Raw genomic sequence first — 20,741 nt, forward strand, 5'->3', positions numbered from 1 at the left:
AAACATATAGTACTTGCACCCAAGCAGCTCTTGACAAATACTAAAATAAAATAAATGCTGTCTGCATGAGGCACACTTTTTGTCATTTTATGAATCTACTGTAGCGGCTGTGTCTGTTCATGCTGTAAATTACTGCAGGGGCATACGTGATCCCTGGTTTGTTGTGGCAATTGGGTAAAGAATATGCACCATGTAAGGTATATACAGGGCCCGTCTTCAAGACAGAGACCCAATGGAGTGATAAAGCAGGACCCACCTCGAGGATCTTATTGTGTTACACAAGTAATCAAATTACAACAGGTTTTTGAGGGCCTCAGAAGCCCGGCCTCCCAGGACAGTCGTCCGCTTTTGTTCAGTTTGGTAACCGAGCCTCGTTGAATGGTCACAAATGAGATTAAGAAAGAAAAACATATTCCTGTTGCACTGATTAAGTAACCCAGAGTTCTTTTGAACTCATAAGTTATAAATTGGTCCCCTTAAATATCCCACAATGTATTTTCCCAGCTTCTGTCACATTCTGGTCTTACTGAGGAGATCAACAACAAACCAGGTGTTAATGGATGTACCCTGGAGTCACATCAGGATCTCAGAGATAATACTGCAGTACTTCAGGCAACTTTAAGGCTTCCACACGTATTGTTTGCACTGTGAACGTGTAATTACTGTTGGAAATACCCCATGTTCTCCTGGCCTGGGGATGTTACACCCTTTTGTCAAACACACTGAAGATATCAACCTGTGGAAACTGAGGACACCTGCTGGACACGACCTGCCATTACAGCACAGATGACACACATCAGTTTGATTTAAAAATAAATAAAATAAAGGCATACCTTTCATTTCAAATCATAAGCTGCTGCAGCAGCCTGAAAGGAAGCGGTAATGTGCTCAGCTGGCTGACTGCTGTTTCCTCTCGCTGCACACGTCGGGTCCTCCCCATCTGAAGACTGAGTCCGCCCTCCTCTCCTCAGCTCCTGTCCCACAAGTCCAGCGCATCCAGCAGCAGGAGCAGGAGCAGCCCTGTGGAGGAGGTGAAAACTTTTACTCTTTCACCTTGTTTTGTTTTTTTCAAACGGACACATCAGGATGGGAGTTATAAGAGCAGTTTATGAGAAGTCTGCAGGTGTCCTTTAAGGTAGGTGACATGTCTAATACTTGTTGTCAGAAAGTAAATGATGCCTAAAGACACGTTGAGCGATATGAAGGAAGGAAGTGGTACTCTGAATGATTAAAGGTAAACTTTTGTCACTTTTATTAACGTTTGCTTGCATTATAACGTTTATATATATGTGTATATTACTGAAGTAAAAGTACAACAGTATCAGCATTAAAATGTATTTAAAGTAAAAGTACTCATTATGCAGAGGGGGCAATTTCAGAATAATATACATTATGTTATTGGATTATAATGATTGATGCATTGCAATGTTATAAGCAGGTATAGGTGGAGCTTTAGTGATCTTTATACAGTTATACTTATTTCAATAATATTACATCATCATTTATTTGTTGATATATTTTGTAATACTCTGAAGCTGCAAGGTAACCCAGGTTATCAAATACTATAGTATAGCAGCAGATATTAGCAGAAAATGGAAGCACAAGTAGCTCAAAATTGTACTTATGTGCAGCACTTGAGTGAATATGCTTTACACCACTGTCAGTCACATGACTGTTTCTATCCTTTTTACTTTTAACAATCCATTGCTAGAGTTTCATGCAGACAAAAATCACTCACAACTGCAAATACAAAACTGACTATCCCTCTGTAATTTAAGGCAGAGATTTAGTAAAAACTGTATGTGTGCTCCCTCTAAAGCCAGATTTAACTCCGGGAAACAGTGTCATCAAATAAGTCAAGTTAAATTTAGTTTGCTAAAACTAGAAAAACAACTTGGAGGAAACATTTTCAGAAACGTTTTCACCTTTATCTCAGAATCTGCAGCTGTACAAAGACATGTATGAGTGGCCAATCTATTACTGTCAGTGACTGTATTACAAAGTCAAGGTGTTTTGACTTTGTAGAGTCTGTAGAGCTGTCTTAACATTTGTGTCAACAAATAAACCTAAATAAACATGCAAACCCTCAAGATACTTGTTATTATTTTATGGTGCAGAACCAGGGCCAGGCTCTGCTAAACAAATCTGTTTTGATTCGAATCTTGGCTTGTTTGTGAAATATTTGATCATTTATATTTATTTAAATGAAACCATGTGAGAAGTTTTGAGGAGAACTGCTAAAAACGTAGACATCTGAAATGTGTCAAAAGACTTCAACTAGACACTGCTTCTTTTGTAAGGGATCACAAGACAAAGAGATTGGGAACCACCTCTCCTTGGCATAAACAAGGTTGTTAAACTGTACGGAAACAGTGAGCAAAAGCCTTTTTTTTAAGGATGTGACAATGACATGATTTGTCTGACAGCAACAGACCCAGCTGGTGGACGTTAGCTGCTGCTGAGTGTTTCCACACCTGCCTGCTGAGAGAAGAAGGAGGAGGAACCATGATTGACCTGAGCCACCTGACGGAGGAGGAGCAGGGGGTGATAATGACGGTGCTGAGGAGGGACGCTGAACTGAAGAAGGCCGAGGAAGAGAGAATCAGGTAGAAATATGCGTCTCCCATGTATGGCAGTCAAAAGAAATGTGACATCCTGGAACAATGATTTTTATTTAAGGTGGTGAATGTTTCAGATGTCCAACAGAATCCTTCCCGGATTGTTTTACATGAGCAGAAACGTCTTCTGTGACATTTAGCCAATGTCATGTTATTCAGCTAATGTCATTTTATTGATTTAATAAGTCCTTCCAATGCCTGTTTTGTGAGAAGAGGCCTTTGTTGGACAGTAAACATACCGGTCAAAATGATACATGTCTGGCCATAATAGAATAACACAATAACAGCTTGGACGGATACAGACGTCGCCTCCATTGCGGAGATGCCTCAATGTGAGATGTGGAATTAGATTACAGCCAAGGATCATGCTGCTTCTGACCGACAGGAATAGAAACCATTAAAGGCCTCAGTGATGAGGGACACCTAACCTGTGAAGAGTGTGATGACCACAGTGAATCCCGATACTGCCTCCGTTCAACTTGGAATTAAAGACAACTTAGAAATCAGTCATTTCTAAGCTCTCTGTTTAGCCTCTGGGAGGGGTCAGACATTCCTCACAGTGTATATCAAAGGCTTGTTAAGGCAAACAAAAGGGCCTCGTATCTTTTCTGACCTCTCCAGTGTACCGAAACAGAAGTAGAAAACTTCAATCCAAATGCAACCATGCATGTAAACTAAGAAGAGAAAAAAAACCTCTTTGGAGATGTGTTTCATTTTGATTTTCAAGAGTCGAGAATGTCACGAAACAATGTGCTTTTCATTGTGAGTTTAATGGAATTGGCCGGCCAGGTTTTTCATCAGCGGGAGGCTGAATGCTCGCTGTGTCTCAACCAGTCTAGTGTAAAAGGATTAAGCCAACAGCCTGTAATAATGTGCTACCCTTTTTTCACATGACCGCCGTCGTTCTCCGTCAAGGGGGAAAGATGAGCTGGAGTGGTCATTTTAATGCATTTGATTTAATTTGAACTTGATGGAAATGTTTTCCGAATTCCTTCCTTTTCGATAGATCATGTGCAGCTGTTATATAAAGCTGATAGTGAGGCAATGAAAAGCAGAAGAGGGATAGATGGCATGATAAAGAATAGATTCATTAACGTTATGATAATATATGTCATAATAATATGATAGCATGGTTAGTTTCTTAAGATGAGTTGCCTCAGGAGATTAAAAACAGTAAAGATAAAAATAAGCAGCAGAAGTTCAAATGAATAAAATAAAACAACGGGGGAAGATTCACAGGATCTGAGTACCAATAGGAAAGATCCTGTGCATTTTATTTTTAATGCATTTACTATTTTCCAACCCTTATCTAAAATCTCCAGTTGAGCAGAAATTCATTCACGCATGTGGCGTAAACAACTTCAAAACACCCTGCTGTGGTCTGTTTCTTCTTTGTCCACCGCTGGCTTTATATTTCACCTCATATTTAGAGATTAGTGCTGCTCAAACTCAATTCAAACGGTGTCAGATTCTCGATTCAGTGTAGCTTAAAGGAAGCGCCGTCTTGTATTTGTTCATTCACAAGAGAGGGTCCTTTTTGTGTCTCCGTAGCCACTTGGCTGGAGAGGTACGGTGTCCTGTGTGTTTTTTTAAATAACTTCAGCTAGAATTAACATATTGCGTAAAAAGACAGGGAAACCTCTCAGTTTAAGCGTTTGCACACGACTCTTTTGTGTTTCCCCTCCAGCAAACTGGAGAAAATACTGAACAGTGGCTCAAAGACGGAGATCAAGCGGAAGTACCTGACCGGAGAGTGGTTTTACGAGGCCAAGTCTCGCAGGCACATGGACAAGATCCACGGGTCTGAGATCATTCTGGCCTCCATGAAACAGAAGAAACCTGTATTAGGTGTGTTCATTCTTAACTGTTGACAAAGGGCTTGTTTTAAAGCATGTGTTTTCAGCCTGTACATTACTCTGTGATTCTGTCAGAAACTTTACCTGTTATCTAGCAGCAGGTTGCATCTTCAGAGGTATTTCTATGCTCTCTCAGATGTCTACTGTCTGCCACGGAGGATACAATGTTTGCCTGGGGTGAAACCAAAGTTTAAATCTGAGCTTTTCACAGATGGCCACTGCTGATGCCTGCACAGTGGACTTATATGTTACAGCGAAGAAGAAGATCAGAGTAAAGTGGCACAGTTGGTGAAAAAATTGGATTTGAAGTTTATGATTTGGCCCCAGGCTAACATTTTATCCTTCGGAGCAGATAGTTGACAACTGTGGGATCACAAAACTATTACTGTGGCTTCTGGATAACAGGTGAAATATACCAATATAACATTTAGATTTTTACCTCTTAGGCTTGCTTATGGTGTGACTGAATCTCAGATAAATGGGGCCCGAAAATCTAATACAGCATTTTAAAACTGTGTATTGATAAACTTTTGTAAATTCAGCTCTTTTCCACTTCTCTGCTGCAGACGGGTCTCTTAGAATTGAAAGATCCAAGGCACCCAGCAGTCGAGGTTCAGATATCGTCGCTCCGCCAAAACCTGCCAGATGTTTGGAAGCACTACAGCCGCAGGATATCAAGTACACAGCCCTTTCTTATTCCCTGTCTTTCTATAACAGGAGTCTCAACTCCAGACCTACAAGCCATTTCCAGCCCTCCATCCCTCTCCCTCCAGTCGCAACATGATGTCAAAAATATCAAATAGACTTTTCTCTATTTTAAATTCCCCTTTACATGCAACTAAAAGTCCTATGAGACAACAATACCTGTGGTGACCCCAAACCAATTTGAGTTTGAGACCCCTGGTCTGTAACTTCTTCATGTTCGTGCTCAGCCTGCCGCAGTGCTGACTTTGTTCAGTGTGGTCTGAGGTGGTGTGAAATGGTGTGGAAACCTTAAACTGTTAACAAGGTTTTGAAATTTCAAAAGGTGGCGAGTGATGTCTTCATGTAGACACTTCATTGATTTGTCCAACACATATCTCAGCACTCTTAATCGAGTCTTGTATGGGTGTTTCCACTCTTAAATCTCACAGTAAAGGCTGAGATGCTACTACAAAGTGCCAATTCAGATTACATTAAATAGCTAAATTAAGTTAAAATACTTTGTTTCTTTCTCACTCTATTAGTGTGTGTGTGTGTGTGTGTGTGTGTGTGTGTGTGTGTGTGTGTGTGTGTGTGTGTGTGTGTGTGTGTCTGTGTGAGTGCAGTGTGTGTGTGCCGTGTGTGTGGTGTCTTGTGACTCAGCTTGTGTAAACATAGGTGGTTCTAACTAGGAACATGTCAGTTTTATAGCCGAGCAGCAGCTAACAGCTCACCACACTGCAGGATGTAGTCTGACGTGTTACAGAAAAAACAGGCCGACTGTTTAGCAAAGTGTTCAGTTAGAGCTCCCAGAAGAATTGCTCTAAATGAGAAATAACTGTTTGTGTTATTTCGAGAAGGATCAGGATGTTACTCTCCTGTTGTTCTGAGGTGGAATACCAGTAGCTTATCTATGTTGATATTTTTCTATCATTTTTTTAAGTAACTGGATTATTACGACATCCTGAATACTTTCACAGTGTGTTATTAAGTCCAGTTGAACTCCAGAGGAAGATGTTTTGTCTATCAGAATAAATCTTGGCAAACAAGACAAAATGTAACACCCTTCTTTGACAAGTTAAGTCAATATTTGATTTGGCCAAGCTTCTGTACTTTGTGGAGACAATGACAAATTTCCTAAACATACAAAAGACTCAAGAATGTAATTACTTAAACTCTGTCATCTGATAATGCTATGTTCCTGGGTAGTTCCTGTGTTATATTGCGTCTTATCATTCATTAATCAAAAATTAAAGATTTGCTCTCCTGTAATATGAGTCATATTGACCCACAAAATACCAGATATTGTGAGTTTATCTCATACGTTTGGAATTCCTTTGATATTGTGGTAGGTTCAGTTGGAGAGTTATTATCCTCTTTGATATCAGCGTTATTTACGAGTCAGCAAGCCCCAGTCATGCACATTACAGCATACTTGCTCCTGAGATGTTTTCCAGCAGGCACATCATGTTAAAATGCCTCTGTGTAACCTCGTCTGATGCTTTACAGTGCTTATATTTGAACTCACCTTTCCGTACTTAATGTTTAAATTGTTTTTTCCCTCAGTGATGCAGAAAAAGAGAATCTGAATTCAGCGGTCCGCTCTCCAAGAACGGTAAGCATATGTGTTACGGAACAGATCAGTCTTTTTCGGTACATTTCTTCCTTTCATTGGGGAAATCTTGTTACAGGCACATTGAGGTTATTGTAATGTAAAACATTAATTCTTGACATTTTCCTTCAAGCCAAGGCACAACCCTTTCAACCGTGCTTCCCTCATTGTTGTTGAGCCACCTGAAAATAATAATGACATGTCAACCAGTCGGGACCAGGAGTCGTCTGAAACAGGTTTGGATTGTAATTCGAAACAGACGAATACATTTATGAGGCTGTGAGATAGACATTTACTACATGATCCTTTCTTCTGTGTTTCCCTCAGAGCCCATATCTCCGCTCAAGAGCCACCCAGCGGGAGACGCTTGTCAGACTTCAGGGGGCTCCATTACTTCAGAGGGCTCATCTGTAGGGTTCAGGCCAGTGCCGAAGAAGAGGACATTTCTCTCAAGACGTACATCCACTCAGTCGGACAGCAATGGCCTGGGGTTAGATGCTCAGGTAGGGTCAGCGGCCGTTGTTCCTGCCCCAAGACCGAGCCTCCAACGAGGGTCCAGTGGGAGCTCTAACCAGTCCTACCCGAAGGGCCAAGACGAAATGCCTCAGAAAAGTGTAATTTCTGATCAAGTATCTCAGTCTGCTCAACCATCCAAATCTCTAGATGAAAACTCCCCGCAGCCACTCTGTGATGTGTCTCAGGTTTCGTCTAATTCCAGTCTGGAGAGAGAAAGAAACCCACCTTCTCTAACAAGAGACAGGTCAGTGAACAACTCTCACCTAAAAACTTTTATTAAGCCCTCTCATCTTTCCTCTGCAACTCACCACCTACACAATTACAGACCAGCCACGTACACCAGGAGTGATGCGTCCACTGACAGAGAAATCCCAAAAAAGAACGATGAACAAGAGGATGAGACACACAGGGAACGTGCAGAAGTGAACATCCTGCACACCGGCAGCATTCAGGATTCAGACAGAGAAAACAGCAGCATTGCGGGAACAGCAATGAGACAGGATGAGCTGAGTTTGCCTCAAAGCACTGGGGGTGAGTTCAGTAACAAGAAATAACTCAGTTAAAAGTTTGTACTAGCCATTTGGAGCTTGCTGGAGGCTGTTTTAGTGCTGGAGACCCAGGGTTAATTTTATATTTATGGTTTTGAGTGAAATGTCTCAACAACTGTTGGATTTAGTGCTATGAAATTTGCTACTTGTAATAAGTTTGGAGATCCCTTATTTTCTTCTGGGACCATCATCAGGTCGAAATTCAGTTTGTGCAATACTTTGTTTTATGACTAAAGTACCAGCAAAACCAGCAAAACTGATTGCATTCCCCATCAGCCTTAGCTGTACTTTGTGTTTATTGCTGATTAGCTAACACACTAAACTAAGACACTGAACATGGTACAAACAGTATATGCGCTTCATCAGCAACATCAGCTGACAGCATTGTCAGTGAGAGCATGTTAACATGCCTCACAGTGCTGCTAGCACAGTGGCTACAGTCTGGTTAATAAAAAAGTGGGCTCCTGGGAGATAAGGCGAACCTTCTGCAGGACAGACAGCAATCACTTTCTGACTTCATTTTGACAGGATTAAATTCTCTTTTCATACCTTTCTTTTCAGATCCAGATCCTCCAGTATCTTATGACCTCATCTTCATTGATAAGTCTAACAAGAAATCAAATCAGAAACATGGATTTAAATTATCCACCCAGACTACGAGTCCCACTGGTGATGAAGACTCCATTGTGAAGGTGCTGGACTGGTTCAACCGTAGTACAGACAGCAGTGAATGGTTAAATACAGATGATGGTCCAGAGGCCACAAAGAGCCCTCACAAACATGTAGAAATCAGCAAATTAAGAGGTGAAGATTCATTAAGAAAAGAAGCTGGGGATGTTATAAGTGAGAGGAAGAAAGAAAGTCTTGAAATGAAGAGAAGTCACTTACAAAAACAGTCCAATGAGGGTAAAGAGTTAAGAACAAAGGACAGAATAGGCAACAAGGAACTAACAAAAACACAAGAAGAGGTGACGAAAGATACCAGAGAAAGAATGCGGTCACAGGAATTTGTAGATAATAATGAAAGCCAACCACCGCAAATCGCTCATCTGAAGTCGTTCTGGGAGAAAAGCAATATGGGTCCTAAAATACTTATCAGCAACTCAATCACGGCCAACGACAAAGCACAAAAACCTGCTCGCCTCACAGCAGAGAAAGACGAGGAGAAAGTGAACAAACCCCCCGTGTCTGATATGTCCTCTGTGCCTGGAATATACAATGGGAAGGGGAGTTATGATAAGTACGCCTCAAATCATGGAGATGAAAGAGAACAGCTGGTAATCAGTCCACAAAAAGATATAGGAGACAATGTCCATTATAATAATAACAAGGATGTAGACAGACAAAGGAACAATAACGACCCAGCATACAACTCAGATTATTTAAAGTTAGTAGACAGACCCCAAGTAGCTGACAGAAGAGATTCAGACACTGAGATTTTAAGTGTAACTAGACTCAGTCCACAGCTAAGGGCAGCCATCCAGTCCAGACTGAGTCCAGACTCAGAGACCATCTCCTTAGTCAAACCAAATCCACAGCCTGACAGTATTTCCCAATCTAATGAAACGCCACTGCAAGACGAACTGTCCAAGACTATTCCTGCGTCTCAACTGGATATAGATCTCCAAACAAGGGACAGTCCAGACTCTGAGAAGCTCTATTTGTCCAGAAACAGCCCATATATGGACAAGCAAGGTGGGAATGATATACAGATCACCCAAAACAAACCACCAATGCGTAGAAGTTCAAGCGATGATGTTAAGAGGAGGGACAGTGAAGATAAGAGCATGCAATCCAGCATGTCTCCAAAACGAAAGGAAGATACGTCTAATAAAGACAAAATCAGCAGTCCTCACTCAAACAGACAAGGTTTACCACATCAAGAAAGTACTGCAGAGAGGATAAAGCAGCTCAAATCTTTCTGGGAGCAGGAGAGGAACAAGCCCATGTTTTACACCGGGAAACCGAAAGCTCTTGGGGATGGTAAAGTCGCTCGTGGTGCGAATCAGGCAAAACTGAATAAAAGATTTACAAAGTCGGAGTACGACTTGAGGTCAATTGGAAATTTTTCAGGCAGTGATGAGGAAGACGCTGATGGAAATAATCAAAATTTTACTGTCCTACCGTTGAATCAGAGGATAGAAAAGTCGTCCCCTAGTCTGGGCACAAGCCGAACACAATTTAACACTCTGCGTGAGTTCTGGGACGAGGCCACGTCAGATACCAAGGGATCATTTTCCTTTGACAAACCCAAAAGCCCCAAAAGGAAAGACTCAACAAGTGCCCAGCTTACATCTCAGGAGTTAAAGTGTGGTGACCCTGAGATTTACCGTGAGAAAACAAGACCAGCTGTCATGAAATCATCTCCGCCTTCTCAGAATCGATCAAAGTCGTCTCATGATACGAGGTCACGAGGAGCGAGTGACTGCAAAAACAACCTGTGGAATTATACAACAGCTGAGCAGCAGAGAGAGTCCAAAAGGAGCTCAAAAGATTCTAATAGAGAGGAAAAATCCACGAAACCACAAAGCAATTCAGGAAAAGAGACTCGCTCTCCTAAGACCAGAAAAGACAGCTTTAGCAATTCAAGCAGTCGTGGAAATTCAATGCGTCGGGCCACTAGCATGTTCGCTCTGACTGTTCCTGATGAAAAAGATCAAAGCCAGCTCAAAATGGATGTAAGCCCTGTTCACTCCCAGAGCAGGAAGCAGAGGCAGAACACTGAAAAGGGCACCATGTTGAGAAGAGCATCAGAGGACAGTGAGACTCTGACTCCACGTGCACGGGCATGTGTTCCCAGAGACTACCGCCATTACCTGGGCATGACAGATGACACCAGCGTCCACACCTCCTTCGTCCCAGCTCTTAAGGACGAGGGATCAGAGGGCAAGTCTGGGTATGAATTTGACCTGGATGGGCCGGTGAGAGCCAGCACTCCAGTGAGCTCAGACGACCGTTACGGCAGGAAGGGAAACAAGACGAGTCAGCGGCCCCTGTGGGCAAACTACAGCAGTTCAGACACAGGCCAGGAGTCATCTGTCAGCAGCACATCAGAAACCTGGTCCAACTCGAGGAATAGTTCAAACCGTGAGCACCAACTTCAGTTTTTTACAGTGTAATACATGTAACTAAAGCTGTTTTCACTGTAAGTCAAAGTATAAGAATCTAAAAATAAATGTCAGCATGCCTGCTACCTAAACCAGCCAATATAAGCTATTCTTGAAACTGCAATTTTCACCCTATCAAGTCATAGTCCTGTCTTAATGTCTGAAAGCCTCTTCTGCTCAAAACAAGTAAGGTAAACATCCCTTTTTTTGGACATGGAAGTTTATTCTTGACCTTAAAAATAAGTCTGTATTTAGTATTTTTAATAATAGTAATGATAAATAAATTGTACATAGTGCTTTTTTAATATATTCAGTTCAAGTTTTATTATATAGATTTTAAATAATCCAGATAAAATACACTAAAAAGTAGCCAAAGTAACATAAAAAAACTGAAAAACATTCAGAACACATCCAGACACTCCTTTACACAAAATGTATTGTCTAATCTTTCAGTCATGAAGACTAACAGTAAACAAATTAAATAATTAAAGGTTATTACTTGAAATTGTATTATTTACTGTGAGGCATTAAGATGCTGAGTGTTACAACACAGGTATAGAATAAAATCAAGTTTGGATAATAATAAAGAATAAAAACAAACGCAGTGAGTAAAGTTTAGTCAAGTAAAAGTTTATAATGAATGAATATGTAGATCTCCTACAGCTAGCATCTAACAGAAATGTTTTGTTTTATAAATTTCATATATACATGAGTCTTACAATGTATGGACAATCATTTGAAGTAGTAACTCCTGCTGTTTGCAAACTCATTATTATCACTGTGGGTTGTGTCCAGCAGTATCCTTGATATCATGTCTGTGTCGGGTTATCTGTGTTGGCAGAAGCAAATCTCTGTAAACACAGTGTGCACCTGCGGTCAGCTGCCCATGTTTAATTTGTGGGCTGGGCAAGATACATTGCTTTAACCTAACTGACACCACACAGATAAAAACACATTTCACCAACCTACAACTGTAACAGCAGTTACTAATGTCAGCTTTCTTTCACAGAAGTTTTAATAGCTTTGAAGCAGCAGCTATACCTATAAATGCCTCAAACACACTACAGAGAGTACATACTGAGTTGTACTGAACTGCACATTTGATGTACTCTTGTTTGGTTATTGCACACAGCATTTTATGTTTGCAAATGTAGACAGGTCAGTGGCAAATCATCCTATTTTGCTAATAAATCTATACCAAAACAATCAAATCAAACTCAAGCATGTGCAGACTCATATCTAATAGCATACACTATATATTACAAAAGTACCATTAATTATCTGCATTATTACCACAAATATTTAGATTTTCATTGATTATAAGTTGGGCTGAAATTTTGTTATCAATTATAAGACCCTTTTTCAGCAAGATAGCCTGCCAAACATTTGCTGCACCCAGGCTCTCAGGATTTGCTGTTTCCTTCGTCTAACATAATGTAATATAGTAAATTAAATATATTTGGGGTTCAGACTGTGGGTTGGACAAAATAAGACATTTAAAGATGTCACATTGTGCTCTGGGATATTATGATGGACATGTTCACAGGTTTCTCACAGGTTTTACAGACCAAACAATGAATTGATAAATTGGGAAAGAATCACGCTAATCAGTTATATAAATAATGGTTAGATAGTTACAACCCTAATTATAACTATAGACACATGAGTTCTGTGAGCAATAGACTTGCTTAAGTAAAATAATCTTCAGATCACCTTATATTGTCTCAAAATACCAACTCATTATTATATTTTAAGAGCAGTTAGAAGTTAAAACAAAGACTCTGTCCTCTGTTTAACATAATGTGTGTTCAGTATCACTGTTTACTTACTAATCTGAGCCTGTCCCGACTGTAAACCAACAAACAAAAAGTAAAGTTGATTAGAGTTTTTTTTTTTTTTTTTTGTAGGGGAGAATGACGATGAGGGCCAAAACCCTGTAAGGAAAGCATTGAGGCGAGCAGAAGCACGGCCTAAAAATCTGGCTAAAAGTATGGAGGACATCACAGCATCCTTGTCACCACGTGAGCATGCTCTCAACTTCCAGGTCAAATTGTCCATATGTGCAGATTATTTTGGATCACTGTGATTTATTTATTTATTTATTTTTCACAGGACAAGAAAGAAGGCAAGACCCGACTGCCGACATGAGACGAATCAGTGATGGTAAAAATTGCATGTTCATTTTCATTATGGATATTGTTGCAAGCACAGTGGCAAATGAGTCAAGATTTTGTATCCTCTGCTTCCCAATCCACCACTGTTTAGCTTCATCCATCCCATCACCCTCCTCATCCTTATTTTCGGATCCGGAGCACCTGAAGAAGATGAGCAAATCAGTTCCTTCGTTCTTACAGAAGGAGGTAAAACCACGCCTGCATCTTTTTGTCCAGTAGGTTAAAGCCTGCTCTGCATCCTTGTGCACAGAGCTTTCTGCGGCTGCTGTCTGTGTTTCAGGACGTTGGCAGAGACACTGACTCCAACTGCGAGGACAGTTACGACCGAGGAAGACTAATGATGGGCAACTCTTTGACTAACCTCACCAGCTCCTCTGGCATGGCGTCTGTGTCTTCTGTATGTTCACACACAGCCGCAGGAAATACTTACACATGCTTCACATTCAAACACTGCTCTCTTAAATTGTGCTGCTCTTTGGCTTTTAAGCTTAAATTGTGACATTAACCCATAATTTGTTTTTTCATTAGGAGTGGTATCGCTGTTTCAGTCAACACAATACATGTTGTGTCTAAGAGTTTAAACAAACGCTTTTCAAGTAAGGTCCAGAACAATCATTAAAAGAGTACCACTAATTTAGCATCGTTCTACTATAACACTGTCAGACTCACAAAACTAAATCTAATTTGATGCAGAGATGTCGTCCATTTTGCATTCTTCCAAAAAATCTGGAACCTACATTACACACAATGCAACTCTACCCCCAACAGTTTAGTCTATATTCAGGCATGTTATGCTGGTAGTGGCTAACATAGCCCCGAGCTGCATGCTGGTAAGCTCACTTCTGTCTAACTAAACATCCCCAGATTATTTTAATTTAACTATGCGCCACACTTGCTGGAGCCACAAAAAGCTTTATAGTGGCTTTATCCAACTATCTGCTACCTAGTAGCACCCCACAAGACTGTAAACAGACTTGTGTGTGTAAAATCAGCGGAGTTCCCCTTTAAAGGATCAGTGCGTAGGATTTAATGGCATCAACCGACTAAATACCGCTTACCCTCCAAGCATGCATGAGAAACTATGGTGGCAAAATGCAAAAGGCCCTAGCAAGAGCCAGTGTTTGGTTTGTCCCTTCTGAGCTACTGTAGAAACATGGTGGTTCAACATGGCAGACACCCTAGATGAGGACCCGCTCCCTCTGTAGATAAAAACAGCTCATTCTAAGGTAACGAAAATGCTTGAAACATGAAAAAAAAAATTTGTTCAGGTGAATAATATATTCCATTAATGCCAATAGATCCTCCTAAATGTTACACACTGGACCTTTAAAGTGGTAGCTCTGTCCCTGGCCTCTATCTCTAGGTAATACATTAGATTTTCATAAAATACAAGCCACTTATTTTTAAGATAAAACACATTATATAATGATAACAGTTATGACCGATGATATAAAATGCTTGCCTATACTTGTTTGTGTGTCCTAGCTGAGTGGAAGTGTGATGACCATGTACAGCGGGGACTTTGGGAATGTGGAGGTTCAGGGAAACATCCAGTTCTCCATCAACTACATTCAGAGGCTCAGAGAGTTTCACATCTTTGTGGCTGAGTGTCGAGATTTGGCTGCGGTCGACCCAAAGAGGGGCCGCTCAGACCCGTGAGTACTCAATTATTATCATAATAATCGAGGATAAACATTTCTATACTGTCTGCAGTGTTCATTGGCTGCTAAGTAAGACGAATGACTATCTGAAATTAACACTGAAAGAGAAATAGCTTGTTTACATACACTCTAGTTGGTTTTAAGTCATATCCTGGATGTAGCTGGCGGTGACTGAATCCTACTAACTGTTCAATAAATTGATCCATTTTGGTGAACTAACAACTTGGTTATTTAGTTTTTTTGTCCCACAAGCACTAGCTGCCAGATTCATTTTTGACTCTAGTGGAATTCACAGTTTGGTGCGGTCAAGCAAACATATACATTAATTTATTATATTAATTTCAATTATAAATTTCAATTATGAGTGTCATTTAAAGAAAAAATAGGTGATGGAAACAGCAGAACTGAATATGTCTAGGGTTACATCTTACAAAAAGTATACAATGTAAAAAATGCTCATGGTGGAAGTCATTCTTGACATGTTAGTTATTTTAGTTTACCAGTTGTTTCTGTGAATCAGAAAGGTCAATAACTGTAGCCACAGATCATATGGTATTATATACTGAAGTTGCTGTTTTTTTTACTTTTTAAGGTACGTCAAAAGCTACTTGGTTCCTGACAAAGCTAATCTTGGAAAGAGGAAAACATCTGTAAAAAAGAAGACGCTAAATCCAACTTTCAACGAGATCCTCAGGGTAAGAATCCACATATAATAAAGCCAGTAGAACTAAACATACACACTTTCCCACGCTGTACTGCGTAATACTTGGCGAGCATGACAATCAACAAACAAAAGCTGCTTGCTCTTCCCCGTCCTTACAGTATCGTGTTCGCATGGAGTACCTCAGAACCCAGACACTCATTCTCTCCGTTTGGCATCACGACACCTTTGGCAGGAACAGTTTCCTGGGCGAGGTAGACGTGGATCTTTCCAAGTGGGATTTTGACCACACCCAGATGAACTACTTAGCCCTGAAAGCAAGGGTAAGAAGAAAAACACACACACAAGGCTGCTTTATCCACAGCAGTTGTTTCCTCATCAAATAACAGCGGGTTATCTAAGAATGTGGTCAGCCTGCTCATTTCCCAAAAGTCTATTTGAGCTAGTTGTATCACATGCACTGTAGTTATTGTATAACCTGTGTACAAAGGAATTTCATTAGGGATTTTGGATCTACTGTTTTTGTAATGTATACTCTGTCAAACGTTTCAGACTATACCCACTCTAGCACCATCAAATGGTCGAGGAGAGATGAGACTAGCCGTACGTTTCCTGCCACAGATCATCCACAGCGAAGGTCGGCACACGGTTTTATTCTATTTTATAAAAACAAGCCTTGTTTTTTATGTCAATTTTAGTTATCCAAAATCCCACCCATTGTACAGGCTAGATATGGTTCTTTAAATATTTTGTATATTTTGTCATTTCTTCTTCAAAGGATTAGCTAAGGAGGCTTCAAACACTGGAGAGATTCACATTTGGGTAAAGGAATGCAAGAACCTGCCTCTAATCAGGGCCACCATTGACCCATATGTAAAGTGGTATGCACAAAACATCCATTTTAGTTCAAGAAACTGTTCTGCATGTTGGGCAATAGTCTCAGTTGCTTTCTTACTGAGAGTTAAATGAGAAGATTGATACCATTCTTAACGTCTGTACACTGGAAACAATTCAAATGTGAATCCCCTATCAGCACTAATTAACAAATTCTCTAATTAACACGTTAACACTAATTAACCTGTTTAATATGTACAAAAACAGTAGCCTAAAAACAACAATTTAGGTTTCTACAGGGGGACAGGTGCTACATTATTTCTTGGCCTCCTGGTGTATCCACTCCCTGTAACAGTGGACGGCCAACCGGATGTCATGTTACTGGATGAGAACGGGACGATAGGTCTGGACAACAAGACCCTAATAATTAATAAATTACATAAAATACGCAAAATCATTTAATTTAATATATTTATTATATTCTTTGTAAACAATAGCAACATATATCGTAATGCAGGTTTTGTTTTTCCCGTTCTGCTATTAATCGCCTGAACCCATGTGGATTCAGCATTTGTCTATGACAATTTAATCAAATTTGTCAACACAACAAGCATGAGAAAGCATTGGTGCATATTGAGACTGAACTTCTTGAATCTTGCTTCTGACAAATGCCCCCAGTATTAATTATAATAGAAAAAACTAAAACAAACTGAAAATAACTTAATTGAAAACAAAAATTTAAAATAAAATTTAAATTTAAAACAAAATGAAAATTAAAAACTAATGAAAAATACAAAACTATAATAACCCTTTGGACAGAGCTCGACTAGCTGTTTTCCTCTTGTTTTAAGTCCTTATGCTAAGCTAAGCTAACCCATTCCTGGCTGTAACATTAGCTCCATATTGAACAGGCTGATATGAGAGAGGTGTCGATCTTCCCATCTAATTCTCAGCAAGAAAGTGTATTTCCCAAAATGTCAAAAAAATTCCTTTACGGCATATTTAATTGAAGTTTTCCGCTGTATGAGTCAACATGTTTCCTTTCCCTCTTCATCCCAAGCTTTGTGCTGCCAGACACAAGCAGGAAAAGTCGCCAGAAGACACGCGTGCTGCGGAGGACAGTAGACCCAGCGTTTAACCACACGATGGTGTACGATGGCATCAGAGAGGCTGATCTAGCAGAAGCCTGTGTGGAGCTCACTGTCTGGGACAGAGACAGGCTAGCCAGCAACTTGCTAGGGGGCCTGAGGCTTGGAGCTGGAACAGGTACATCCTACTTAAGAATACACAAGCTCTAACAAATCAAGCGTTGATTTATATATAAACTGTGGCGTTATTGCTGCGATATGAAAGCAACTCACTGAGAAAGAGCAGAGGTGGCTAAAAATCTGAAGAGGGGCTTTAAACCAGGGTCATCTCATTGTGAGGTAAAAGCGGTAACCACTGAGCTACCAAACTGTTCACTTATTCAATATTCACTACTACAGTATATACACTTACATAGTATATATATAGAAAGAGAGATTTCTATTTAGAGGACAGTATTGTCTGCCAGATGACAAAATCAAAATGGTGTACAGTTTTCAGGTTTCAAATAATTTTCATTGTCGATTAATCTGGCTGTTATTTTTTTCGATTTATTGTTTGGTCAGCAAATAGTTTAAAAAAAAGAGTTAAAAAATTGCCATAACAATTCACTAAAGCTCAAGATGACATCTTTAAATTGCTTGATTTGTCAGAACAACAGTCCAAAACCCCAAGATATTCAGGTTAATATCACAAAAGACAAAAAAAAAAGCAAATCATCAGAATTTAGAGATTTTAACTCTCAAAATACCATTCTGTCGATTCCTAAATGTATCTGTTTGGATACATGATGGTAGGTCTTGGTTAATAACCATCAGTTGTACATTTCTTTATATATTCCACTGTTGGATGAAGTCCACTAAACTACCAAATGCTGGCAAAAGCCCTGTATAGCCCCGATAGTGAATGAGATCATAAATGTCTGTGTCATCCAAGAAAACTGACCTGTAGTCCTGAGAAGTCTAATCAGCCAAATACCAGACACCTGTGCGGGTGTTCCCCGGCTGTAAACACCCTGGCCATGGCACCCCTTATACAGACAATCATATCTCAAAAAGCAAAAGTCTTATCACGTAGATTTTTACTGAACATGCCAATACGTCATCGTAAAACTGGCCATGAATTGTTTAAATAATGTTACTAGATGAAAGTATGTGGGAAGAGTTCATGCAGCGCTATGTTTGTGCATTCCCACCGCTCACTTCCATATAAACAGCTGAATATCATACAGAGGTATGATAGTAAAAATTGAGAGAAAGTCCTAAATGAAAGGAAGAATTGGTAGCTCGCCTGGTTGAGCTGGCGCTGTGCTTTTCTCTGATCTCTGCTTGTTTGTGAAATATTGGATAATTTGACCACTTTGGGCTTCAAACAGTTATTTAAATGAAACCATGTGAGAAGTTTTTTAGGGGAAATATTACTTTGATGGAACTGCTATGAACTTATAGACATCTGAAATGTGACAAAAGGCCCCAAGTAAACGCTGCTTTTTTCTAAGGGGTCCCAAGCCAAAATGGTTTGGAACCACTGGTTTATTCTTTAATAATGTGATGCATTTAGAAGATTATCCTATTATGTTTTCCATGTGAATTCTTAAATTAACTAGTAACTGCAGTGGTGAAATGAATGTATGCTGCTGCTAAAAAGTTCATTATTTCACTCTGAAATGCAGTGGACATGAGTTAAATTAGTTGCATTGTTACTTTACACCACTGCATGTTTTTAATGCTTGTATTTGTCCATATGTCTCCCTGTAGGCAGAAGTTATGGGGCAGTGGTGGACTGGATGGACTCAACTCCCTATGAGGTGGCCCTATGGGAGCGCATAAAGGCCACCCCGAATGAATGGGTGGAGGACGTACTCCCGTTAAGAATGCTGAATTCTGCCAAAACTGCTTTTAAATAAGTAAAAGTATACCAAATTGTCATACTCCAAAGACAGTGTATTTTTGAGAGGTAAAACCACAGTAAAGTGCATTGATATAAATTACAGCAGCATGTTATGCCACCTAACAAAGCAGGGTGGCGTTGTGAACATTTCTGTCAACATCTTCCTCAAAGTCCACAGGTGCTCGAGGAAGAGGTGAAATGATACTATTGAAACACCCCTGGAAACTCCCCTGGAGAGTGAATTTTGTATAAATCCAGTAACTGGCACAACTGTGGGCTCTTATTCAGGCTGTAAAGAAGAAATTTAAGACACCTGCAGGTACATGTGTTTGCAGCACTGAGGCACGCAAGGAAATGTAATCATGAAACCATGCAGCGATTACACTAAATGGCCAATAAAAACATTTAAAAACCAACTCACATGGGTGCCCGGTTAGCTCAGTGGGTAGAGCTGGTGACCCATGTACTGAGTCCTTGCTGCAGCGGCCCAGGGTTTGAATCTGACCTGTGGCCCTTTGCTGCGTGTCATCCCCACTCTCTGCCCCACTTTCCTGTCTGTCTTCAGCTGTCAACTATAATAAAGGCAATAAAAGCCCAAAAAATATACTTAAAAAAAAAAATGTAACAAAACACCAAAAAACACAGGCAAGTCTGGGACAGCAGCTGTTAGATTTATATCCTCTAACACTATATACAGTATGGCTAAGGTCCACCAGTTGTATTCTAAATTTGTTAGTTACCCCCACTGTACAACAACTCTCTAAATATCTCATGAGATGATTAAGATGTAAACCAACATCCACATTAAGAAAAGTGATGGCAAGTAGTGGTAACCAAAAATGTGCTTTGCATTGTATTGATGTTTATTTATTGAAGTTTCTCAAAGAATGTTATTCAAATGTCCACAATAATAGAAGTTTATGGTAAACGGAAAAAAATAACATTTCTGCACAGAATCAGATCATACATAACATTTTCTTTAGTATTTATTATTTTTTTCCATCCCAGTACTTTAAAGCAGTGATTCTTAAACTGTTTCTGGCATGCCCCCATTCAGAAGCCAAGACAATGTCAACCCTACCAGATTTTTTATCAATCATTACCAATGATCAGGTAAGCAAATAATAAAAAAGTTGAATTTTATCAAAATAAAGGTCAGCATGATAGCATCAGCTAACTCTTGTTTGTTTATTTTCCCTGCATAAATCATCATTCAGCCCATGCACTGGCTTTATGCCCCACCAGGGGGCCCATACAACAATTTGAGAACCACTACCTTAAAGCTTTTGTCTAGTGATCTGTAGATTAACTTAACTTTGACATGTCCTTTGTTAAGAAATATCAAGACAATGTATTTTTCATTGCAGTGGACCTTTAAGAAACGTATCCTAAAAGTATATACTGTATCTATCTTATGTCACCTCAAACTATCTGAAACAATCTTTTATTCACTTATTCACTCTGAAGACCTTGTTTCTCAGACTAACATTTTGACAG

General features: G+C 39.9%; 1 protein-coding gene across 6 annotated transcripts; it reads left to right on the forward strand.

Moving 5' to 3' along the window:
* Positions 1 to 881: 881 nt before the first annotated feature.
* Positions 882 to 19,864, forward strand: sytl2b (synaptotagmin-like 2b). 6 transcript variants are annotated; one of them, XM_051396977.1, is made up of 20 exons: positions 888 to 1,135; positions 2,427 to 2,606; positions 4,306 to 4,466; positions 5,041 to 5,152; positions 6,722 to 6,770; positions 6,901 to 7,003; positions 7,095 to 7,527; positions 7,609 to 7,814; positions 8,393 to 10,918; positions 12,846 to 12,959; positions 13,051 to 13,101; positions 13,204 to 13,298; positions 13,393 to 13,509; positions 14,598 to 14,767; positions 15,366 to 15,468; positions 15,596 to 15,757; positions 15,987 to 16,071; positions 16,213 to 16,315; positions 17,329 to 17,534; positions 19,112 to 19,864. In XM_051396977.1, the coding sequence occupies exons 2-20, from the start codon at positions 2,506 to 2,508 to the stop codon at positions 19,258 to 19,260; spliced, it is 5,046 nt and encodes a 1,681-aa protein (XP_051252937.1). In that variant the 5' UTR covers positions 888 to 1,135; positions 2,427 to 2,505; the 3' UTR covers positions 19,261 to 19,864. The 6 variants fall into 6 exon arrangements, with proteins under 6 accessions (XP_051252941.1, XP_051252942.1, XP_051252937.1 ...); XM_051396978.1 differs by having other exon boundaries at positions 2,433 to 2,606; XM_051396979.1 differs by having other exon boundaries at positions 888 to 1,031.
* Positions 19,865 to 20,741: the final 877 nt, after the last annotated feature.

The sequence above is a fragment of the Dicentrarchus labrax genome, unplaced genomic scaffold, assembly GCF_905237075.1.
Source record: "Dicentrarchus labrax unplaced genomic scaffold, dlabrax2021, whole genome shotgun sequence".
Lineage (NCBI taxonomy): Eukaryota > Metazoa > Chordata > Actinopteri > Moronidae > Dicentrarchus > Dicentrarchus labrax.